The sequence below is a fragment of the Heteronotia binoei genome, chromosome 15 (genome assembly GCF_032191835.1).
Source record: "Heteronotia binoei isolate CCM8104 ecotype False Entrance Well chromosome 15, APGP_CSIRO_Hbin_v1, whole genome shotgun sequence".
NCBI lineage: Eukaryota > Metazoa > Chordata > Lepidosauria > Squamata > Gekkonidae > Heteronotia > Heteronotia binoei.
Window position 1 is genome coordinate 21,712,335 of NC_083237.1, and position 21,658 is coordinate 21,733,992.

The window sequence follows — 21,658 nt, forward strand, 5'->3', positions numbered from 1 at the left end:
GTATGCTTTGCATTCTTGTGCTGCTGCAGACACCACGACTCCGTCAGGGTTGCATTTGTGTCCACAATTGGTTTGGTTTCTGACACAGAACCTAGCCTTAGCTCTTGAATATTCTAGTTGTAGTTTGGGGCAGGGGGAGGGGGAAATCTAGCCTCTCTTCCATCAGGGCTGCAGACAAAATCTTAAAATGATGAGAATAGCACATCTCTGCTGATTGAGTTTAGGCTTTGTGCACAGGTACACATGACCTGTGAGCTGTATGAATAGAACTACCAGTCGTTTTTAATAAATCATTTATTAGGCATGTTTCTTGGTTGTTTAGCTAAGGTCAAGGGTAGTGGGTGTAGGCATGCAGGGACTCAATTCAGACCAGGACTTCTTGGGGGAGGTAAGCTTCCCTTCTGGACCATTTTCCTGATGAGCCAGGAAAGTGAGCCCCAATATGCCATTTGTAGTGGAGTTGGGGGGGGGGGGGGAAGTAGGGAGGACTTACATTGACTCATAGAGAAGAATATTTTTACAGTTCCCTGTTGCACTCTATTATCTCTGTGTTTGTCTCTGTCTCAACTCAGTGCCTACCAACACCTCCTGGATCCATAATTTCTCAACTGTTAAGTGGACCTGCCCAAAATCCCAATCAGCCCCATTCAGGGTTGTGAGTTGTCACCAGATCTGCTTTCCGCTTTGGGACTATGTCTTTGAAGGCTAGGAATTTGGTGAAAACAAGGGGTAGCCTGAGATTCTGACAGCCTGCCAGTTACCAAATCCTGTGCTTCTTTAACAGAACTGAAGGGGACAGGAGACACCCATTTCCAGACAAGGCTGATTACATAAGACTCTCCTGACCTGGTTGGCCAAGGCTAGCCCAGTCTCCTGAGATATCACAAGATAAGCAAGCCACCCTTGGTTAGCACTTTTGTGGGAGACCACCAAGGAAATCCAGGGCAGGCACAGAGGCAGGCAATAGCAAACCACCTCTTAAAACCCCATAGGACCACCCAGGGGTGGAATTCTAGCAGGAGCTCCTTTGCATATTAGGCCACACACCCCTGATATAGCCAATCCTCCAAGACCCTACAAGGCTCTATTTTGTAAGCTCTTGGTGGATTGGCTACATCAAGTGTTCGTGGCCTAATATGCAAAGGAGCTCCTGCTAGAATTCCACCCCTGGGACCACCTTAAGTCACCTGCAACTTGATGGCAAAAGAAAATAGAACAAGCCAATGGAACAACAATGAACAGCAGGTGAGAATACTTTACTACATTCTTAGTACTCAGAGAGGGGCATAGTTCCATGTTCACCTGTCATCTGTGTGGAGATACCATTTTGCCAGGAATCTGTTCTCCTTTCTTTCTGCGTGCCACACACTAAGGGTGGTTTGTTTGGATCAAGGCCCGGGACTTGCTTTTGCTGGCTGCTGTGTCTTGGTTGAGACAAGCCCATTTACACAGCACTGCTTGTGGCCAGTTCACTTGGTGGAACCATGGGTCGACTTCAGGAGGGCCATGCCTTTTGTGACAAACGTTGGCTGTTAATATATTCCTAGTTGGCTGGCAATTACAGTCGCTCTTCTGATAGCCTGGCTCTTTCTCTGGCTTCTTTGCAAAACTCGTGATGGAATCTCTCGGAGGCATCTGAGCTCTTGTGTCTGAGGAGGGGTCCAGAGCAGGAGGATGTGGTGGAAGCTTTGACTGCAAAGAGGCTTCGTCCTGGAGGCTGGCTGCTGTGGGAGCAGGAGGTGGCTTTGGTTCTCCTCCTTCATGAGCTTCCCTCCAAAGTATGGGACAAGGTGTTCTTTGGCTGCTTGTCTGCATAATGGTACAGTTGTGTCTCCCAGGAAGGCTGGGAGGAGCAGGTCTCTCTTTGGGGCTCTGGGTCACACGCTAGGCAGCACCATGACCAAGGGGAGAGGCTCAGGTAAATTTCTGAAGCAAAATTAGGAAAGAAAACAAGTGCTGAAGAGAGAACTGAAGATTCAGGCAGTGCCCATGCCTGCAATCCTGCTTAACTGTTATGGTTTCCCTCCCACCCCCAGCATGTTGGGAGACTGATGTTGCCTGGTTGATAGGACAGTGAGAATCACCTGACCTGGATACCCCAGGCTAGGCTGATCTTGTCAGATTTTGGAAGCTAAGCAGAGTTGGCCCTGGCTAATATTTAGATGGGAGACCTCTAAGGAATACCAGGGTCATGATGCAGGACCGGGCAATGGCAAACCACCTCTGAACATCTCTTGCCTTGAAAACCCTACAGCCAAGGTTGCTAACCTTTTGGCACATGGAGGCAACATCAGAGTGCCCTATGCCTAAAGAGGTGCGGATGGGGTCTGAATCCTCCTGGGGTCCAGCATGGCTTGTCTGGAGGGAAAACTTCTCCCAAATGCCCCACTGTGGCTCAGGGGGCGGAAAAGACCTCTGCCTTCCTATCCATTACAGTTCTCAGGAGTACTGCACTGTCTGCACCGACTAGGAATAATTTTTTAAAAATGGATTATGAAACTGGCCTTCCAGTTGGCAGAGCTGCAGTCCTAAATACACTGAACAGTATGGGATTTATTTTTTAAAAAAATCTCCACATACTAATACTTTAAAAATTGGGGGCCTTCAAAAAAAGGGGGGGGCAAGTAGCGAGAAAGAGCAAATGAAAGGGCAGCCTCTCATCTGGAGCAGAGGTTGTGCCATTAAGTTGGCTTCAGATTATATGCAGGGTGCACATACACATCACTGCCAGCCAGCCAGCCAAGCCTCAATCATGAAAAGCAAAATGGTGGCTGGAGGGAGGGGAACTTGGCTGGAGGAAGATGTGAAAAGGGGAATCTCAGAAGCTTCCCTGTTAAAAGAGTACTCCTTACCCCCAAGGAGCCACTCACCAGCTCCTGCAATCGGAGATGCACAAGAAGACTACTGGCTGGAAGCGGGTGGGGGGGAGGTAGAAGCAAACAAGGCAAGAAGTCAGAGCAACCAGCTCCTGTTGAGGAAGGAAGAACGCTTTTGCCTGCAGCAGCAACCTCACCAGGAATCTTAGAAGAACTTGGAGGAGCTTTGACAGTGGGAGCCTCTTGAAATGTTCAGTATGCAAAACACTTTGTATCCTTTTTTTGTGTGTGAAAATATCAGCCCTTTTACTATCTTTTTCCCGCCTTTTTTGCAACAGCAGGCCAGACATCTCCTGTATAGTGTTCCCTCTAAGATGAGTTACCGTGAGCTAGCTCAAAGATTTTTAGCCTCCGGCGCATGCATTTTTGTCTTAGCTGGGGAAGGATAACCCCTGAGCACAATTATTTATGCAGTAGCTCACAACTTTAATAGCAGTAGCTCGCAACCTTAATGCCAGTAGCTCACAAAGTAGAATTTTTGCTCACAAGGCTCTGCAGCTTAGGGAACATTGCTCCTGTACCCATTCACACAGAGATATAAACTGTAAAGGACAAACACAACTAAAGATTTTTTTTTTAAATTTAAAACATGCTTAGAACTCTTGCAAGAATTAGCACTCTTGCAATATTTTAACAGTCTCTGTTAAGTGATATCTCTTGCTCTGAATTATTGCATCAAAATCTCGCGACTGCTTGAGTATGCTGTTCAGGTGTGTATCTGTAAGTTGCAAACGTACTTTTTATTTATTGACATTCATTACAGAAATCACTTCGTCAATGCTTTGAGCGTAAGACCCAGAGGAAAACATGAAACGGTCGGGCAACGCAAGCTTTTGTACAGGTTTGTGTGCTGATCAAGAACATGTGAAGGCATCTTGACACAGACTGTGGGCTATGTGCTTGTCTACAAAACTATAGTCTTCCCCAGAGGGGAAAAAAACCCTACAACTCCTATGTGGCAGTGCCAGAATAGACAGACAGCAATGTATAGTGGGTTTCTTGAATACAGTGTGGCTGAGTTTTCCGTCATCTTTCCTAGTAATGAGGATGTCAAGAAAGGCATGTTGACCATCGTTTTCTTTCTCCATGGTGAACTGGATACGAGGATGGACTGAATTCAGATGAAGGAGAAAGTTATTCAAAGCAGCCTCTCCATGACTCCAGATCTGAATTCAGTCCATCCTCGTATCCAGTTCACCGTGGAGAAAGAAAATGATGGTCAACTTGCCTTTCTTGACGTCATCATTACTAGGAAAGATGACGGAAAACTCGGCCACACTGTATTCAGGAAATCCACACACACCGACCACTAAATAAGAATTCCAATAATCATCCTCGCCAAAAACGTACAGTTGTAAAAACCCTCATCCACCGTGCATCACGCATCTGTGAACCAAGCCAACTCCAACAGGAACTACACCACCTCAAACAGTCACTGCAGGCCAATGGATACTCCCAACAAGAAATGAGAAGAGCCCTCCATCCCAGGAGACCATCCACACCAAATCCCGAGCCACACACAAATGTGGGTACAGCCTTCCTGCCCTACATAAAATCTGTCACCGACCGCATTGGCAAAATTCTCAAACGCCACAATGTTGACACAGTCTTCAAGCCCACACAACAGATCCGCCACATGCTGCGCTCGGCCAAAGATATGAGAGATCCACTTTCAACCCCTGGAGTCTACAAAATACCCTGCTCCTGTGATGCAGTCTACATTGGCACTACCCAACGCAGTATCAACACCCGTCTCACCGAACACAAGAGACACTGTCGCTTGTTTCAGCCAGAAAAATCAGCTGTAGCTGAACATGCACTTCAAGAAGGAGACCACGTCATCCACTTTGAAAGAACTGAAGTCCTTTCTACAGTCTCACATTATCATACCCGGCTGAACAGAGAAGCTATTGAGATTTACAAACACCAGCACAATTTTAACAGAAAGGAAGAAGGCATTTTCATCCACCAATCTTGGTACCCAGCTCTGCAAAACACCCTACAGACTGTAAATTGCAGAAAGTCACAGAACAACCAGCACATTACACAGAACAATCAGCACAGTCAACAACCATCTTCCTTATCTTCACACCCCTTCCAACCCTCCCATCAATTAACACAGAACAATGGTCACATTCAACAGCCAGTTTCCTTATCACTACCCTTCCAGGAAGCCCCACCAAACAATGGGCACATCCACAAACCAATTACCCTTTCATTACAGCCCCTCCAGCCTATAAATAGCAGCTCTCCAGCAGCCCTGGCCCCACTCAATGCACAGCAGCCAAGAAGGTGAGAGCGCCTGCTCCGGCTGCAACGCCACTGAAGATGTTCTCCGCAGCTGAGAACGAAACGTCTGGAAGGAAAACTTTCTCCAGTAGAACACAGCACTTGAGCCCGAAAGATTCTACAAACCCTAATAAAACTTCGTTGGTTGGTCTTAAAGGTGCTTTGAATCTCTCCAGTGAGACTGAGAAAACTAGGCAAAGCAAGCTCTCACTCTTTCCATCCCTCCCCCACTCTTTTCCCAGGGGATGAGGATGGGGAGGAACATCAGCCAATGGAAGGAAGAGGTGCTTGGCTCTGTAGCTCTGCTGTGCAATTGAGACAGCCTGGGAAATTGAGCTCTCACTCTTTCCCTCCCTCCCCCTCTGTTCCTCCCCAAGGGAGGAGCCTCAGCCAATAGAGGGAAGAGAGGCTTTACCCTGTAGTTCCAGTGCGATTGAGCCTGGCAAAGCAAGCTGTGATGCAGAAGGGAGCAAGAGAGAGGGAGAAAGAAGTAGATGACAGCCAGTTGCTTGGGCGTTGTATCTGTCCCGTGGGCCTCATGTTTCACACCCCTGCCATAGTCATTCACTTTTATTTACTGAAGAGACAACTTGCTAAACTAATATGCTTCACCTACAAACAAAGTCATATGTTGTGTTGTGTATATGACTTCATGTTTAAAGGTAGTTCCTGCCTGGCTCATCAGAGCCTCTAGGACTGAGGCTGGGGACTGGGAACAATGGGAAGCAGGATCCAAACCTCTGCTTCCCCGGACCAATCACCAGCCTCCTGCTGGTTCTAAACAATCAAACACAAGCCTTTATTGGTATATATCGGATTATAAACAAGGCAAAAAAAGAGATACAGAAATAACAAAATAAACCAGTTATATACAGCTATACATTGGACAATCGATCCTTGATGACCATACTCAGGAATAAAGCAACCTTTTCAGTTATTTCAGATGACAAATCATTCAGAAGCCGGCATACCTTTGCAGCATCTGAGCAACTTGTCATATTGAGCAGAATTGGGTCTAGAAACCTAAGGCGAATAGTATCATATTGGGAGCAGTAAAGAAGAATATGGGACAATGAATCAACTTGTTTTAAGTTGCATGTACAAAATCTTAATGAGAGTGGAATTTTTTAAATATTTACCATATGCAACTGCTGATGGTATAAGTATTACATCTGGCAAGAGTAAATGCTCTGTGCAATTGTGGAACATGGAAGTTGATAGATAAGAAAGCAGATGACCAATAATTGGGGAAATTCCAAAATTCAAAGGAGAGCAAGATGCTGGTTCAAGCGACCCAATGGTGTCTCAGCACAGGAACTTTGCTGTGTATATATGGGGCCCCGTTGGCCCAGTTCAGTAGTCTTTAGTCAGCCGTTACCATGCTGTTATTCCAATAAAAAGAGCTTTGATTCACACCACCCTCATGCATTAAACCCACTGAGATGCAGAAGGAAGCAGGAGAGACAGCGAAAGAAGCAGATGACAGCCAGTTGCTCCAGGGCCTGATAGGAGTCCTCTGGGGGCTAATTCGGCCCTTAGGCCACATGTTTGACACCCCAGATTATACCAAACCAGGTATGAGAAAATATGGCAGGGAAGCGGGGGAAACCCAGAAGGTGGAGCTTCCGGCGCAGGAGGGGGGGTGGGATTCCAGCACCTCTTCCAGTTTACACGCAAAACCAGAGCGACATCTTTCTGCGGAAGGTGCCTTGACTTGTCTCTGAAGTGCAGCTGCTAAAGGCACGGAGCCTCTACATTTTAAAAAGGCAGCAACCTTCATATTTACTGACCGGAAGTGTCCAAGAGAGCGGCAATTCCCTTGTTTGAATTCCTAACCAATGGAAAGCGGAGTCCTGTTTTGTGGCAAATCTATTTTTGCTTGGCTCATTGTTGTCGATTTTAATGAGATGTGAATCAATCTTTTTGTCTGGGCCAACGGCCTATTTTCTATGGTTGCCATGCCAACGCCCCCCCCATCGGCCATTCACAATTGCCAGGCGAGGCCTCAGAACTGGATCGAGCCGGTTTCAGAGACAGGGGGAGCCCCGTTGATCGGAAGAAACCATTCCACAGACATAGAAAAGGGGGGGGGGAGCGGAAAGGAACCTGTGCTTAGCTCTTTTTCTTTTCCAAATGCTACGGCTGCTATTACGAATAGCAACCAAAATAAATGATTATTGTTTGATCTGAGAGTTTAGTAAGTTTCCATAAGAATAATTTCGTCGCCAGGATCTCTGTTTGGAAAGAAGGAGGAAAGTAACAGATTTGTTCTTCGTCTTTTTGAGCTCTGTGAATTCCTTCGATCTTGATTCAGAAATTACATAGGATGTATTTTGTAAGAAGAGACTGCACAGAGCAGATTCTTTCTCCTGTATCATCGTTTGGAATCCTGGTGGCCAAGGGAGAGAAAGGCCATCACTATGCCCCTTATAAGAACTATATGGGTTCATATTTGTTCATTAGCACAACCCACCTCTGACCATCTCTTGCCTTGAAAACCCTATTGGCTTACCTTATATCACCTGTGACTTGATGGTGCTATCCACCACCATTCCCTTTTAAATATAAATTGTCTTCCTAAAACACACAATCCATATTCAGCCTTCTCTTTTTGTACTGTTTAGTTTCAGCCAGAAGAAGATTGTATTTATACTCTGTCCTTCACTGGGCAGAGCATGGAGCAATCTCCATCCCTTCCTCTCCCCACAACAGACACCCTGTGAGGCAGGTGGGGTGGTTCAGAGAGCTCTCCTTAAACTGCTCTTGAGAGAACAAGCTCTGAGAGAACTGTGGCTGGCCCAAGGTCACTCCAGTAGCTGCACGTGGAAAAGTGGGGAATCAACCCAGTTCTCCCAAATTAGAGTCTGTACACTCAAACGTTACACCAACCACAAGAAGCTTGACTTCTTGACTTGTATCTAGCCAGCTTTCCTACTCAGTCTTGCCCAATTCCCCCTTCCTTACTATGCTCCTATCCACCGGGTTTTCCACATGCAAACCCAATGAACTTCAGCCGTTTTGAACATCTTTTTTCACTGGTTGGATCTAATTCCTCGTTGGGTTGTATTCTCTTGCCTCTGTGATTGTTGTGCATTCTACAAAGCCAGCTCGTTTTAATTCAGAGCCGGAATTCTTGAGTTCCAGTTCTGTTGCAGCCTTTATCAAACGCGTTGGAACAAATCACACTTCCTTTAGAAAGACAATAATTACTCAGATTTTAAAAAGAAAAATCAAGATTGATAGTATGTTTTGAAGATAAAATGGAATGTATCAGTAGTGCACCAGGCTGATCTTTAGGTATACTGTATTGATACAAAATAAGTAAATTGGAATAATTTTGTAAACTTTTGATAGCGGTCCTAGGTTTCTGTTTAATTTCGCAATCCAGTATTACTTCAATCTAAACCCATTGAAATTATTGGCGTTACACTGGGGTAATTCTGTTCAGGATTGTCCTGTAAAATGGCTACAGTCGTCGCTCTGATATCTTCCAGAACAGGAAAAAAAACCTCTGAAGCTTCGGGAATCCAATGATCTCCAGCCCGGAGACAGATGCATCCCCCCCGTGCAAAACTCTAAATTATACCGATTTTTTTTCATAATCTCCCCTCCCTATGCTCTATTTTGGTTGCTTCCAATCTTTTTATCCCCCTCCGCACTTTGGACTGTACCATTTCTGCGCAGTAGGGGAGAATGAAGAGCGTCTGCAATTCTGCAGCGCATTTCCTTCGTAGACTTAGCCCCGTGGACACCATTGAGCTTTTGCATCCAAGCAAACGTTTTAGATGAGGGGGAAAGCGCCTAAGAAGCTAGGGGATCTCCCCTGACTTTCTCCCAACCTCTGTCCTCCCCTCCTGCTGTCTCACGTGGTCCAAGCCGAAGGCAGAGGGAGGGGGCGGTATATCTGGGGCGTGGAGAGGGGCAGGAAAGCTTGAAGCTTCGGGAGCGGTTGGGGAGGTTAGTTCGGCCCTCGTGGAGAGCAGTCGGGGCTGCCATGGCATCCAACGGTGAGGAGGGCCGTCCAAGACAGAGGCCGAGTGGGGGAGAGCCGGAGATAGGGAATCGGCCTGACTTGCCGAGGGTCGATTTCAGGCTGGCCTAGAGAAATGGGGTGGGGGGGGGGCTTGCCTTCAAGGACTAGGGGTTCCCCCCCCCCCCGCCAACGAGCGGGATGAAGAGGAACTGTGGAGACGGAACAAAATGGAGGCGCGCAAGCGTGGCCACAAGCCCGGCTTTTTAAAATCGGTGTTGAGAGGCCGCCGGGGGAGGCCAAAACGCGCCTAAAAGGGTCGCTTCGGGCGTGCCATTTCCGAGGAGTGCAAAATCACTGCACGCTGCCGGCGAAGGGAAATGAGGCTTCGGGCCGAGTCGCATTTTTTTTGGGGGGGGGGGTGTTCTTGTTCAGTCTTGTTCTCTCCTAAAATTGGGGCGGAAGTCCGTGAGCGGCATGGCTGCCTAAACTTGACTGAGCTTTGAGGGAAGGGGCTTGAGGTGCAGTCTGCGAAATCCTGTCAGAATTTGAACGAGGGAATGCACGTGTTGGGGGGGGGCTCTCACCCCCTCTGTGGCGCATTTTTTTGGGGGGTGGGTCGGGGCCCCCCTTTTAATGACCCCGACTGCGCCATTGACGGCAGCCATTTTGTGCGAGGGGCGACCGGCTAGAAGCGACCGCGGCGTCGAGGGCGCCAGGAAAGACCAGGCGAGCGGGAGGGGGCGGGGCACGGGGCTTCCGTGGAACGTTCCAGGGGCAGAGGCGCGTAGGCGGCTCAGCGGCTACGCGTGCGCACAGTTAGGATGAGTCACGCCTTGCTGAGCGGGCGGAGAAACGCAGAGATGACGTGTTTACGGGGGGGGGGGGATTGCCGGTAAAAAAAAACTGACTTCGCGCATGCGTATGAACTGTCTGACGCAAGGTTGCGTCTGGGTCTTTTATTTAGATTCTCCGCTTTTGTTGCGTCTTTGCAATGAGACCGTTGCCCGGCGCTGCCTTCCATAACTGCGTAGTCACGCAAGCCCAAGCATTGTTGGCGCTCTTGGGCTTTCCCACCTTTGCTTTTAGGACTTAAAGGTCCTCCTTGCGGTGTCTCCGCCCCTTTCTCGCCTGGGTGGAGATTGAAACTTTGGTGCTCTGAGGCCTTGACGGCATTTTCCCATGAGTGAGTCATGTGTTTCCCATCCCTGCTTTCTGTCAATAACCTCAGGGGTGGCCAACGGTAGCCCGCCAGATGATTTTTGCCTACATCTCCCATCAGCCCCAGCCATTGGCCATGCTGGCTGGGGTTGATGGGAGTTGTAGGCAAAAAAAACATCTGGAGAGCTACCGTTGACCACCCCTGCTTGGTTGCTGTCCGCTGAAGGTGGCGCTATAGTATTTAGTTAAATACATTTGGTTAACAGCAGCTTTTACTGTGGACCGGCATAAAGGACAAATCATTGGGTTTTAGACCAAAGCAAGCCTGAATTCTCTAAAGCAGGGGTATTGAACTCATTTGTTATGAGGGCTGGATCTTACATAAATGAGATCTCATTGGGCTGAGCCATGTGTGTACCTATTTAAGATTAGAAAGCAGAGATAAATTTTATAAAGAACACAGACAAAGACAAATATATTTCCTAAAACCTCAAAATATGCTTAAAACGTTAGCACGCAATTGGTCTTAAAGATCCTTTCTTTGTATTTTTCCCAGGGGACTGGGGTGGGAGGAGCCTCAGCCAATAGGCTTCACTCAGTAGCTCTGTGCAATTGAGAGAGCCTGGTAAAGCAAGCTATTCCTCCCCAAGGGAGGAGCCTCAACCAATGGTGAAAATAGAGGTTTTGCTCTGTAGCTGCTGTGCGAATGAGCAAGCCTGGCAAAGCAAGCTGTGATGCCGAAGGAGAGGCTGAAAAGACCAAGCTGAGGCTATGGTATTTTGGTTACATTCAATGCTCCCTCTAAGCTGTGGAGTATTGTGAGCAAACATTCTACTTTGTGAGCTACTGGCATTAAAATTGTGAGCTACTGCATAAACTAGTTTGCTCCCGGGGCCATTTTCCCTGAGCAAAGATAAAAATGTGTGAGCTGTAGTTCACACAAACTCAGCTTAGAGCAGGGGTGGCTAAATCTGCTTAACATCAGAGCCAAGCCACATAGAATAAGTGTCAGATGTTTGAGAGCTGCAGGAAAGGAAGGAAGGAAAATAGAGGGGGAGGAAGAAAGCAGGTAACTTTAACTTTTAATGCTCACGCTGGCTTGGCTTGGGGAAATGATTTAAAGAGACAAATGCCTTCTCCAAGCCAACCAGTGGTGGTGGGGGCTTCAAGAGCCACATAATAGGTATGAAAGAGCCACACGTGGCCCCATAGCCACAGTTTGGCCACTCCTGGTTTAGAGGGAACACTGGTTACATTATAAGAAGACGAGTCACTGGAAAAGAAAACAATGCCAGGGAAAGTTGAAGGAAGCAGGACAAGAGATAGATTGACTCAGAAAAGGAAGTCATGGCCCTCAATTTTACAAGACCTGAGAACGGCTTTTAACAATAGACATTTTGGAGAGCATTAATTGATGTGATAACCATAACTTGGAAGCAACTTGATGGCACTCAACAAATTGTGGCTTTGAAGTAATGGTTTTATGTATTTTTATATATCCTGCGTTACATATTTTATCTATTTTTCCAAGTTGCTTTGGAAGTCTGTAAGGAAGAAAGGCAGCTAATAAATATAAATAAATAGCAAGCACTTTGAGCGTGAAGAGAAAAGTGCCTGGGGTATTGGTTGTCACCGTGTTGGTGATAAGATGGTATTTATAAATATAGTACATGTAATTTCCTGGCCTGAATTCCCGGCAGCTCTCACAACTTCAGAGGAGGAGGACATATCTGGACCTCCAGAGCTTGTCCCCCTGTATTCTGCCAGTGTCCTGTCTCCCATAACTTCCCTTTTCCTATTGTTTGCCCTTTGGGGGGGGGTACAGATTGCATGTACCCTTTCTGGGCATTATGCCATTTTTATGAGTGGGACTTTGATCCTGTTACAGCTGGCATGCATATGCATAATTATTACTTATTTAGTTTCATTTATTCAGGATTCATGCTCTGCTCCTGGCTTTGTAGCTCAGAGTAGCAAAGGAAAAGGAACTCAGAGAAGTGCCTGGCACAAACATCCACTTACTCTTGCTTCCTCAAATTCAGCTCAGCGCTTCCCTGCTTGAATCTTGAGTTACTTTCTTTGTTAGAGGTTAGATAATCAAAACAGACCACATGGAAACCTTTGTTTTAAAATTGATTTCTTGTTCTGTTTTTCCCCTTTGCAGATTACAGCCAGTCTACTACACAGAGGTAAATAACCCTTGAATTACTCATCTTACATGTATGAGTGACATGTTTGCAGAGTGGGGTTCTTTTATGAGCCTTATACATAACTATGATGTTAGGTAGGTGTGAACAGCACTTGTTTCTTGTGACCTCAAAGGGAGGTCACACTAATCATTTGTGGAGAAACGTGAAGGACATGAGAATGCCATGAGGCGTCTCAGCTAATTAGATCTAGTGCATTGATGGCTTGACTAATCTCAATTTTCTACTACTAGATAAGTCTTAATTTCCTACGAGGAGAACTGGATGCTCCTAAGAGAATTTGTACTATGCTTGTCAGGAAACAAATATAAAAGCATTCAAATTCTGTTTGTCAATCTGGCTTATAAAGATTAGTTACAATATGTATAGGAATGCAAAAGGGTTATTTAGGGCTTCAAAGAAGTGATGACAGCCTTAATAAAAAATTTGATGCATTCCTTTATTTCTTATTTTAAAATGCTTAAAAGTTTTCAAGCACAGTTTTTGCATAGATTAATTTTTCTAACCTTGATTCCTGTTTATAGGAAGTGTGCAAACAACAATTTGTATGAACCAATTTAGTTTTTTAGGAGCCACACCACTCTTGGAGCCTTTCTTGTGTGCAGTTGTTCTTTTTAAATATTTGTGGAAGCTTGTCTACTTGGAAGTCTTGGTGACTTCTGGTGACCCCTAGTGGGACCTAGACATTTCAGAGATATTGATACTGCTTGCCTCTGCGTCCCAGCCTTGGTATTCCTTGGAGGTCTCCCTTCCAAGTACTTGCCAGGGTCAGCCCTACTTAGCTTTTGAGATCATAGTTCAGATGTTTAGAAGCCCACAGTTGGGACCAGGAGGAAAGCTGATTGTGGTGTTTAGTTCATTTCGACTGCATTTTGTTTTACACTTGTTTCAGTTATGGGGCATACCCAACTCCACCTGCGCAGGGCTATTCTCAGCAAACTAGCCAGCCTTATGGGCAGCAGAGCTACAGCGGTTATGGACAGTCAGCAGACACCTCTGCATACAGCCAGAGTAGTTATGGTTCTTCTTATGGCCAGACTCAAAGCTGTGAGTATTATAGCAAATCTTATTACTTGTCTTTCTTGGTACATTGATAAATAACAGTGTTTCTTCCCTAGCAGATAATTAGATTATGTTCTTAATCAGAGCTGAGGTAAATTATACTGAGAGTCTTTTCAGTCTTCTGTATAGTACTGTGGAGTCAGTCTGCAGAGTGTTGATTTATTAATTTGTATCTCGGCTATCATCCACTATAGAACTCAAAGTGGAGTACATAAGGTTCCTTACTATCCAAGCATTAGACCCATACCCACTTAATTTCAAGGAGGTCTCCACATTGTATGTATCTGCACAGCTGTATTCTGGGATGTTGATTTCCTGATGATGATTTCAACATATTCCCCGTATCCCATTCCTTGCCATTTCGTGGATCAAATTGGCTTCTGTGTTCATACCTTGGGGATGGATCAAAGTTGTGAGGATTGCCATTGGGTCTGGTAGCAGGAAAGAAAAAGACCATTAAATGCCAGAAGTCCCTTTTCTCTCATCTCCTGAGAAAAGCTGTAAGTCTTAATCACATATAGCTGTATATTGTGGGACAATTGGTTGGTTACTGTTACTGGTGGTAAAGGAGTTGTTTGCTATTAAGAATGCATTATCTCCTCAACAGCTGGCTATGGCACTCAGTCAACTCCACAGGCTTACGGCTCCTCAACCGGGTACGGCAGCAGTCAGACTTCTCAAACATCCTATGGGCAGCAGTCTTCCTATCCCAGCTATTCCCAGCAACCAGCCAGCACCACCACTGGAAGGTATCACCCGAGAAACTTCTTGGCATCTCATGGCGGGGGGAGGGGATGACTCGATGGACAGGAATGTTAGTGCCTTGTTCTGCTAGATGTGTCTTTTGTGTCAGAACAGTCTCCGGCTTCATTGTAGGTTTTCAATGTCAGATGCCGTTTTTCTCTCTCTGATTTAGCTGGAGGGCAGTGGCTAGAAAAATAGATTCCAGGCACACTTTGCTTTAATGCCCTTCTTGCTGTATGAAGCCACTGCATTTTTCCGGGCATCTAAGAACCCCATTTAATGAGTGGATTGGGGTAGAGTCTGAAAAGTACAGGTGGCTGCATTGTGTATTGAAGTCTTGCATATGCACATTTACGTGTCTTCTTTTGAAACCCGCAGTTACGGTAGCAGTTCTCAAACTTCCAGCTATGGGCAGCCCCAGAGCGGGGGCTATGGTCAGCAGTCAAGCTACGGCAGCCAGCAGCAAAGCTCTTATGGGCAGCAGCCTTCCTACAACCCACCGCAAAGCTATGGTCAACAGAGTCAGTATGGCAGCAGCAGTAGCAGTGGAGGAGGCGGGGGTAGTGGATGTGAGTTTGTTTTCTTCCTCTTTAGTCCTACCATCTGCAAAGCCAGCAGTGCACTCTACAAAAGCCACTGGGTGCCATCTGGTGGGGAGCAACCACTTTGGATGAACACCACCCCCCTCCCAATCACACCAGGAGTCTTCGTCCCCAGTGAAGCTATCCAGGACTGTATTTATTTATTTAGGTTTATATTCCGCCTTCCCCACAAGTGGACTTGGGGCAGATTCCATCAGACAGTATACAATAGTTCAATAAGTTAAAGCAGTAATGGTGGGGGGGGGGAACTAGTTCATTCATGAATACCTTTCTCTACTTATGCAAGAACTGTGTTTCCTGAGAAACTCTTGTTTCTGGCCTGCTATTGTTCATCTTGTTCTTACTATTGCTTCTCTCTAGCTGGTGGCTATGGCCAGGATCAGTCCTCCATGAGCGGAGGCGGCAGCGGAGGTGGCGGCTACGGCAGCCAGGACCAGGGAGGATACGGAAGCCAGCAAGATCGCAACCGTGGCCGCGGCAGCGGAGGAGGTGGTGGTGGAGGAGGAGGAGGATATGGGCGAGGTGGCTTTGATCGAAGCGGTGGCCGAGGTGGCAGCAGAGGAGGCGGTCGTGGAGGCATGGGGTAGGTGTCCAGCCACTTGTTGTGGGAGAGGGAGTGGGTTTCTCTTCGTTAGCTTTTAGTGTTTGCAATGGAACGAAAATACTAACCTCTTTTGGGGGAGGGGGGGCTACAAGGTGCAAGTGACTGAAATGTGTAGTGTTCTATGTATATGGGTGGGAAGCCACCGTTTATGTCCTGGAGGTCACAGTGCCAGTTTCTGTATGGGATGTATTTTAATTGATGTCAAATGTTGGTGGTTTTTCCTGTTTGCATGTAATGGAGTTAAGCTCTTTTCCAACAATTATCTATTGCAGTTACAAATCTGTGCATGGGGGCAAAACATATATTTGTCTTTCAATCCTACTTGGATCTGTTTACCATTTCAAAAGTGCACTTGATACAAAAGTAATTGTTCCTCATAGGTGAACTATGGTCTGCTCTCTTTGAGCCATGTATTGTTCTGTATCATCAAAAGGATTTCAGCACTTCTGTTTTATGGGGGAAATTACCTAGTCAATAGTACCATCCTTCAACTTCACCCTAGTGTTAACCTGATAAAGTGTACTGTGGGGGCTTGTTTTATAAGCTGATTATAAATCACGGATTACAAAAATCTCTTCAGAAAGAGATAATGTACATGGCAGGGCTTTGATACAGAATGTAAACCAGCTTTTCTTGGGGTTATAATTCTGTGGCTTAGCCACATCATGGGTACAAATGCAGGTAAAAAGGTGTGTGTTGGTTTTCCCACATTGTGGTTGGACTTTTATTTGTGGTTTAACGTGTGGCAAAGCACTGTCTTTACACCTACTCTTCTTGGGTGTGCAATCCACCTCCCTTTTTATGGAGGAGTCTTTCATGATGGTGTTCTCAAGAAGCAATGATTGCTAAGCATCATTGGCTGTATGCTTCCAGCTGACAGTGGGAGAAATGAGATAGGGGAGAGGTGAGTATGGATGGGGACAGCCGGAGGGTTGTTTGCTTATGAAAAGTAATTGATCTGTTAACAATACCTGCTCTGTTAACAAAATTCTGCATTTTGTGTGCCACAGGTGTGAAAGTCAATGAACTTTTATCAAATCTCCACCTTCCACTGTTAGTAAAGGGTTTGAGGAAGGGAGAGAGATCTTATGGCAGGCAGATAATGCAGTCTTTAGAGCTGATATCACTTACTATTTGAGTACGCTATGATGAGAGAACTTGGTCTTTTTTAACATGCTTTCAAAGCAGATATTTGCATTTAGGGTTGTAAAAGCTTTGCGAAAAGCACAAGGCAAAACTTGAGAAGGGTGACGGAAATAAAAAGCGTGCATGGTAAAACGATATTTTAAAAACAAGCTTGGTTCACCGATCATGCCAAGAAATAGGACAGCAACGAGGAAAGCAACATTGTCTTGAAAGCTGCATCACGACGCCTCACGTAACGGTTCAAGATCGGAAGCAAGAATGGCTAAACACACTAGAGCGGTTTTTACTTGCAAACCTTCTCAAGGGTGTATTGATATATTTTTAAAAAAACATGCTGAGGGTCAGGAAAAGGTGGAGCAGGTTGTCTGTAGATCTTCAGAAGAACTAAATCTAAAAATGTTGGCCAGCATCTTAGTGAAACTGGTGTAGTTTCTAGCAACAAACCTATTAGCCATGGAAAAAAAGCATCATTATCTTCTAACTTATCTCCTCAGCGGTGGTGAGCGAGGTGGTGGCTTCAATAAATTTGGTGGTAAGTCCAAAGAGTTCAAAAACTTGAACTGCAAAAGTGTATTTCTGTATATTATTTTTCGGAGACTCTGATGTTGTATGCCAGAAACATTTGAGAAGCCACCATTTTATCAGATAAAAACCTATGGGAGCACCCCCTGCTGGGGCACATGTGCCAGAATGGTCAGTTGTGTCTGTGGTGTTGCCTTCCATGTTGTGGGGCTTTCTGCTCAGGCAGGTTCTTGGTGCCAATACAGTCCATCTTGGTTGTATGTTTTGCAACAAGACCAGGGGAGGAAATGAACCCCAGACTTGTGTGTACTTTGGAGAACATGAGAAAAATGCCACTTTGGAAGTGTTGGGTTTGTGTGTTGTCCCTTCTTAAAACACACGCAAGAGCGTTGGGTTGACACGTGTTAACAGAAGTGCATGCAGTCCTGATAAAATGTGGTAAAAACCAAGGTTTTACAGTACCTTTAAAAATAAGTTACTTGTACAGGTAACACTGTGGGAGGGGCAGCTCCCTTCAAACTTGGAAGTGCAATTTTGGTCTGAAGCACTCTTTTGATGACAAATAAGTGGTTTCAAGGAGTTCTCTTTTAAGCAAGTTGGGTTTTAATATTTTGAAATTTCACAAAAATGGTAATTTTTTGAGCTTGAACGTACCAAACCTAAAAGAATTGGTTGTAAAGGAGAGTTCCCATATGGTTTGCTGAAAAAGGCTTGGCATGAACATTTGAAAACTCATTTATACAGGGTTGCTTTAAAGCATTGAGACCAGTGTTGGGCATATGCTTTCAGAAATTATTGATTGGGTGCAATAAAAGGTGTCAAAATGGTTAAAGAATATAAAATGTTAACAGCAGAATGGTTGATGTAAGTAACCCAGTGGTTTATATTAAAAAAAACCATGCAACACTGTTGTTCATTTTCTGAATATGCGTGCTGTGATGTAAGGTTGCCATTTCCTATGCATAAATTTTAAGTGTTATCTTTGTATTGTGAAATGAGTCAAGGATAGATTGCAGTGTGCTGCTACAGACCTCGTGGTGCTGGAAACGTAAACTGGTCAAAGGTCCATAAGAGACTCTGGGTAGCAGTGGTTAATGTATACTCTAAAAGATCGGTTCAAATAGACGCATCTGTCTTGTGGTCTTAACAGTGTTTCAAGCATCTGTGTCAGGAGGCCTTGCACCTCCCCTGAGAGCTGGAAATTAGGTCCAGTGTGAACTGGAGAAAGAGTGGTAAACTGGTTTTTCAGTAAGCCGTCTTGTCATTAAGACATGGGCCACTTCTGACTGGAGGTGTGATTTCTCTTGTATTGTTAGTAAGCCAAGGGGCTGCACATGTTCCAACACTGGCCTGTTTCTAATCTGGTCGTGGTGAAAGTGCTAATGTGAATAAACAATAGGTAGGTAGTGAGAAATTCTAATGGAATCTTTCTCTCCTTATTTTCATGTGCGAAAGGACCCCGGGACCAAGGATCACGCCATGATTCTGGTATGCATTGAGGATGTGGATTTTGAAAAAGGGGAAAGAATTGGGTGTCATAAGATCATTGTAATCAGTATAGCTTGACTTGCGGGGGCAGGATGAGAAGGCACATGCCAGAGTAACCTCAAGGACTTGTGGCATGCTTAGACTTGCTGCACTTATGTTGAGGATTTTTCAGAATAGTATGGAAAAGGGTAGCTGAAGAGTATGGTTCAGTCTGAGTATTGCCTGGAGGATATGAGCAGGCTTGGATGTCAGTGGTTCTGATCAGTACAGGATTGGGTCTCTAAACATTATCCTAAGTTTGCATTGGAAACTGTGGAATCCTGCAGGTGCCACACACAGTTTTTGCTGGAGGAATAGTAGTTTGAGAACATGATGTAGATACTGTAGAGGGCTTACAGCGGGGGAAGCCAAGGCATGATGGAAATGGTGTGTCTCATTTGTTTTGCAGCTGGCGAGCAGGATAACTCTGACAATAACACAATCTTTGTCCAGGGACTCGGTGAAAATGTAACCATTGAATCAGTAGCAGACTACTTCAAGCAGATCGGCATCATCAAGGTAAATAGTGTCGCACTTGCGCTTGAAAGAGGGGCTGCAATGTTAGTCGGTTGCTGCATGTTTTTTGGTAGTTGGCAACTCAGGACAAAACGAAGCTTCTGAGGTGGCCTTCATAGTCTGGAAAGTCAAAGTGGTTTCTAGATTGAACACAATTTTCTGGAGGGTTAGACCAAGACAGCTGGGTGGTACTGATGAGCATCCCTCTCAGTCATTAAAATTGTGTTGTGTTTGAATATTTGCAAACACATTTCAGTGAGCAAACTTTTTAAGGCTGCTTGCAAAACATTACACAGCAAATACAATGCTAAGTGGTTGTAGATTGGCATCTGCCATAATTAAGCATAAATGTGACATTTCTCAAACAGTGTGGTTTGTGATGCTTGTTTTTGCAGACAAACAAGAAAACTGGACAACCCATGATCAATTTGTATACAGACCGTGAGACAGGAAAGCTTAAAGGGGAGGCCACGGTTTCCTTTGATGATCCCCCATCTGCAAAGGCAGCTATTGACTGGTTTGATGGTAAGTTTGCTGGCTTTGAACGATAATAATACAACAGTATTGTAAGGTAGTATAAATGTGGAAGATGGCAGATGTTAATGGTGAAAAAATTCCCCTGTGGGTTTGAATTTGGGAGATGTAGTTTCTCTCTGCTTTCCTTTGTGCAGGAAAGGAATTCTCAGGCAACCCCATCAAAGTTTCATTCGCCACCCGGAGGGCAGACTTCAACCGAGGAGGTGGCAATGGACGTGGAGGAAGAGGTCGTGGTGGCAGAGGAGGTATGCACCACTGCTAAGAACTGGAAAGGCATTTTGCTTGTAGTAGAACTGGGTCTTAATACAGTTCACAGGGGAGGAGGAAATTGGCCTTTGGGCAGCTTTGGGACATCCTGCTGTGTAGTAGTGGTAGAAGAGGTGGGTCAAGCAGGTTGTTGTTTTGTTACAGCACATTAGTTGTGCATGCACAAGAGACCAGTCTGAACATCAGTAAGAAATAGCATTTGCTCAGAAATTTGTCTTCTTAGCTGGCAGTTGTCATTAATTTTTTTTTCTCTTCTCCCCAGGACCTATGGGCCGAGGTGGATTTGGTGGCGGCGGAGGTGGTAGCAACAGTGGCTCCAGTGGGGGCAACAGGGGTGGCTTCCCCAGTGGAGGAGGTGGCCAGCAGCGTGCAGGAGACTGGAAGTGTCCTAACCCGTAAGCAGCATACTTCAATTACTTTGAGTGGTGGCTAATACAGTCTTGCCAGTACCCACACTATTGATGCAAGTGGGGGTGGGAAATGAAGTCTCAACCTCTTTCCCTTTTCTTTCTGCAACCCTCCTCTCTCTGTTTGCTTTAGAACATGCGAGAATATGAATTTCTCTTGGCGTAATGAATGCAATCAATGCAAAGCACCAAAACCAGATGGGCCTGGAGGACCACACATGGGTGAGTTAGTGTATAGATAGGTTCATGAAATATCTTGAAGCATTGTCTCGTTGCACTGTGAGACACGACTATGCTTGCCAATGTGGTGCATATCTCTTGATGATCTCTTTCTTGCTTTGTTGAGTGAGGAAGAATTTACACCTTTTTTTAAAAACCAGCAATTACTTTGTCAAGTTTAGGAAGTCGTCTTTGCCTTTAGTATAGTGTGAAGGAGGGCACTTCATGTTCAATACAGCAACATAATCTCAATGACCTGTTTTCCTTTCTTTGTCAGGAGGTGGATTTGGTGAAGAGCGTCGTGGGGGCCGCGGGGGCTTCGATCGAGGTGGTTTCCGTGGAGGCAGAGGCGGAGACCGAGGAGGATTCAGAGGTGGAAGAGGTGGAGACAGAGGCAACTTTGGTCCAGGAAAAATGGATTCCAGGTAAGGACTTACTATGGCAAGACTGAGACAAGTCGGGGACAAGTAATTGTGGGCTGAATCACAGATTGTCTGGATTCGTGTCTTGTATGTCTTTATTATCCCAGTTTGGTTGTTAATGTTTCTCACTGTATGATGAGCAAGTGACATAAATAAACTACAAGTCTTGAATATATGATTTTCCCCTTTTTTTTCCACAGAGGAGACCACAGACAAGACCGCCGTGAGAGGCCCTATTGAGCCTGTACAGAATCCCAGACCATGTGAATTTATAAACTTTTTTATTTTGTATGATGTCCAGCTTTGTCGCAAGTTTGTGTACTCCTTGTTCTGTTGTGTATACACTTTGTATCCCCTTTTTGGTTTTTTGTTTGCCTGTATTTGAAAGTAATCCCATACATTTACAAATGAAAATGTTTTAGTCATGTGCATAACTTCTCAGTAGGGTGGGGGGGAGGAGGGATAGGCGACTTCAGTAATAAAAACCATTTTCAGTCAATACTGAAAGTAGCATGAGCGTTTTGTTTTTGCAGCAGATACATAAGTAAAAAGTCTTTTGGAAACAACCGTTTCTTTTATG

At 45.3% G+C, this 21,658-nt stretch overlaps 1 protein-coding gene across 2 annotated transcripts; it reads left to right on the forward strand.

Moving 5' to 3' along the window:
* Positions 1–12,324: 12,324 nt before the first annotated feature.
* On the forward strand, positions 12,325–21,577 carry FUS (FUS RNA binding protein). Of its 2 annotated transcripts, XM_060256681.1 has the most exons (14): positions 12,325–12,485; positions 13,396–13,550; positions 14,173–14,314; positions 14,688–14,878; positions 15,272–15,494; positions 17,156–17,193; positions 18,639–18,671; positions 19,120–19,229; positions 19,622–19,751; positions 19,898–20,008; positions 20,293–20,425; positions 20,571–20,659; positions 20,934–21,081; positions 21,279–21,577. In XM_060256681.1, the coding sequence occupies exons 5-14, from the start codon at positions 15,301–15,303 to the stop codon at positions 21,316–21,318; spliced, it is 1,026 nt and encodes a 341-aa protein (XP_060112664.1). In that variant the 5' UTR covers positions 12,325–12,485; positions 13,396–13,550; positions 14,173–14,314; positions 14,688–14,878; positions 15,272–15,300; the 3' UTR covers positions 21,319–21,577. The 2 variants fall into 2 exon arrangements, with proteins under 2 accessions (XP_060112664.1, XP_060112665.1); XM_060256682.1 differs by lacking the exons at positions 12,325–12,485; positions 13,396–13,550; positions 14,173–14,314; positions 14,688–14,878; positions 17,156–17,193 and having other exon boundaries at positions 15,276–15,494.
* The last annotated feature ends 81 nt before the right edge of the window (positions 21,578–21,658 follow it).

Bases quoted from the DNA above. Each gene is read 5' to 3' on its own strand.
- FUS (XM_060256681.1), top strand. From the start codon at position 15,301: ATGAGCGGAGGCGGCAGCGGAGGTGGCGGCTACGGCAGCCAGGACCAG. The intron at 18,672-19,119 runs GTATGCATTGAG...TTTGTTTTGCAG, and splicing joins AGGATCACGCCATGATTCTG to CTGGCGAGCAGGATAACTCT. The intron at 19,230-19,621 runs GTAAATAGTGTC...TTGTTTTTGCAG, and splicing joins AGCAGATCGGCATCATCAAG to ACAAACAAGAAAACTGGACA.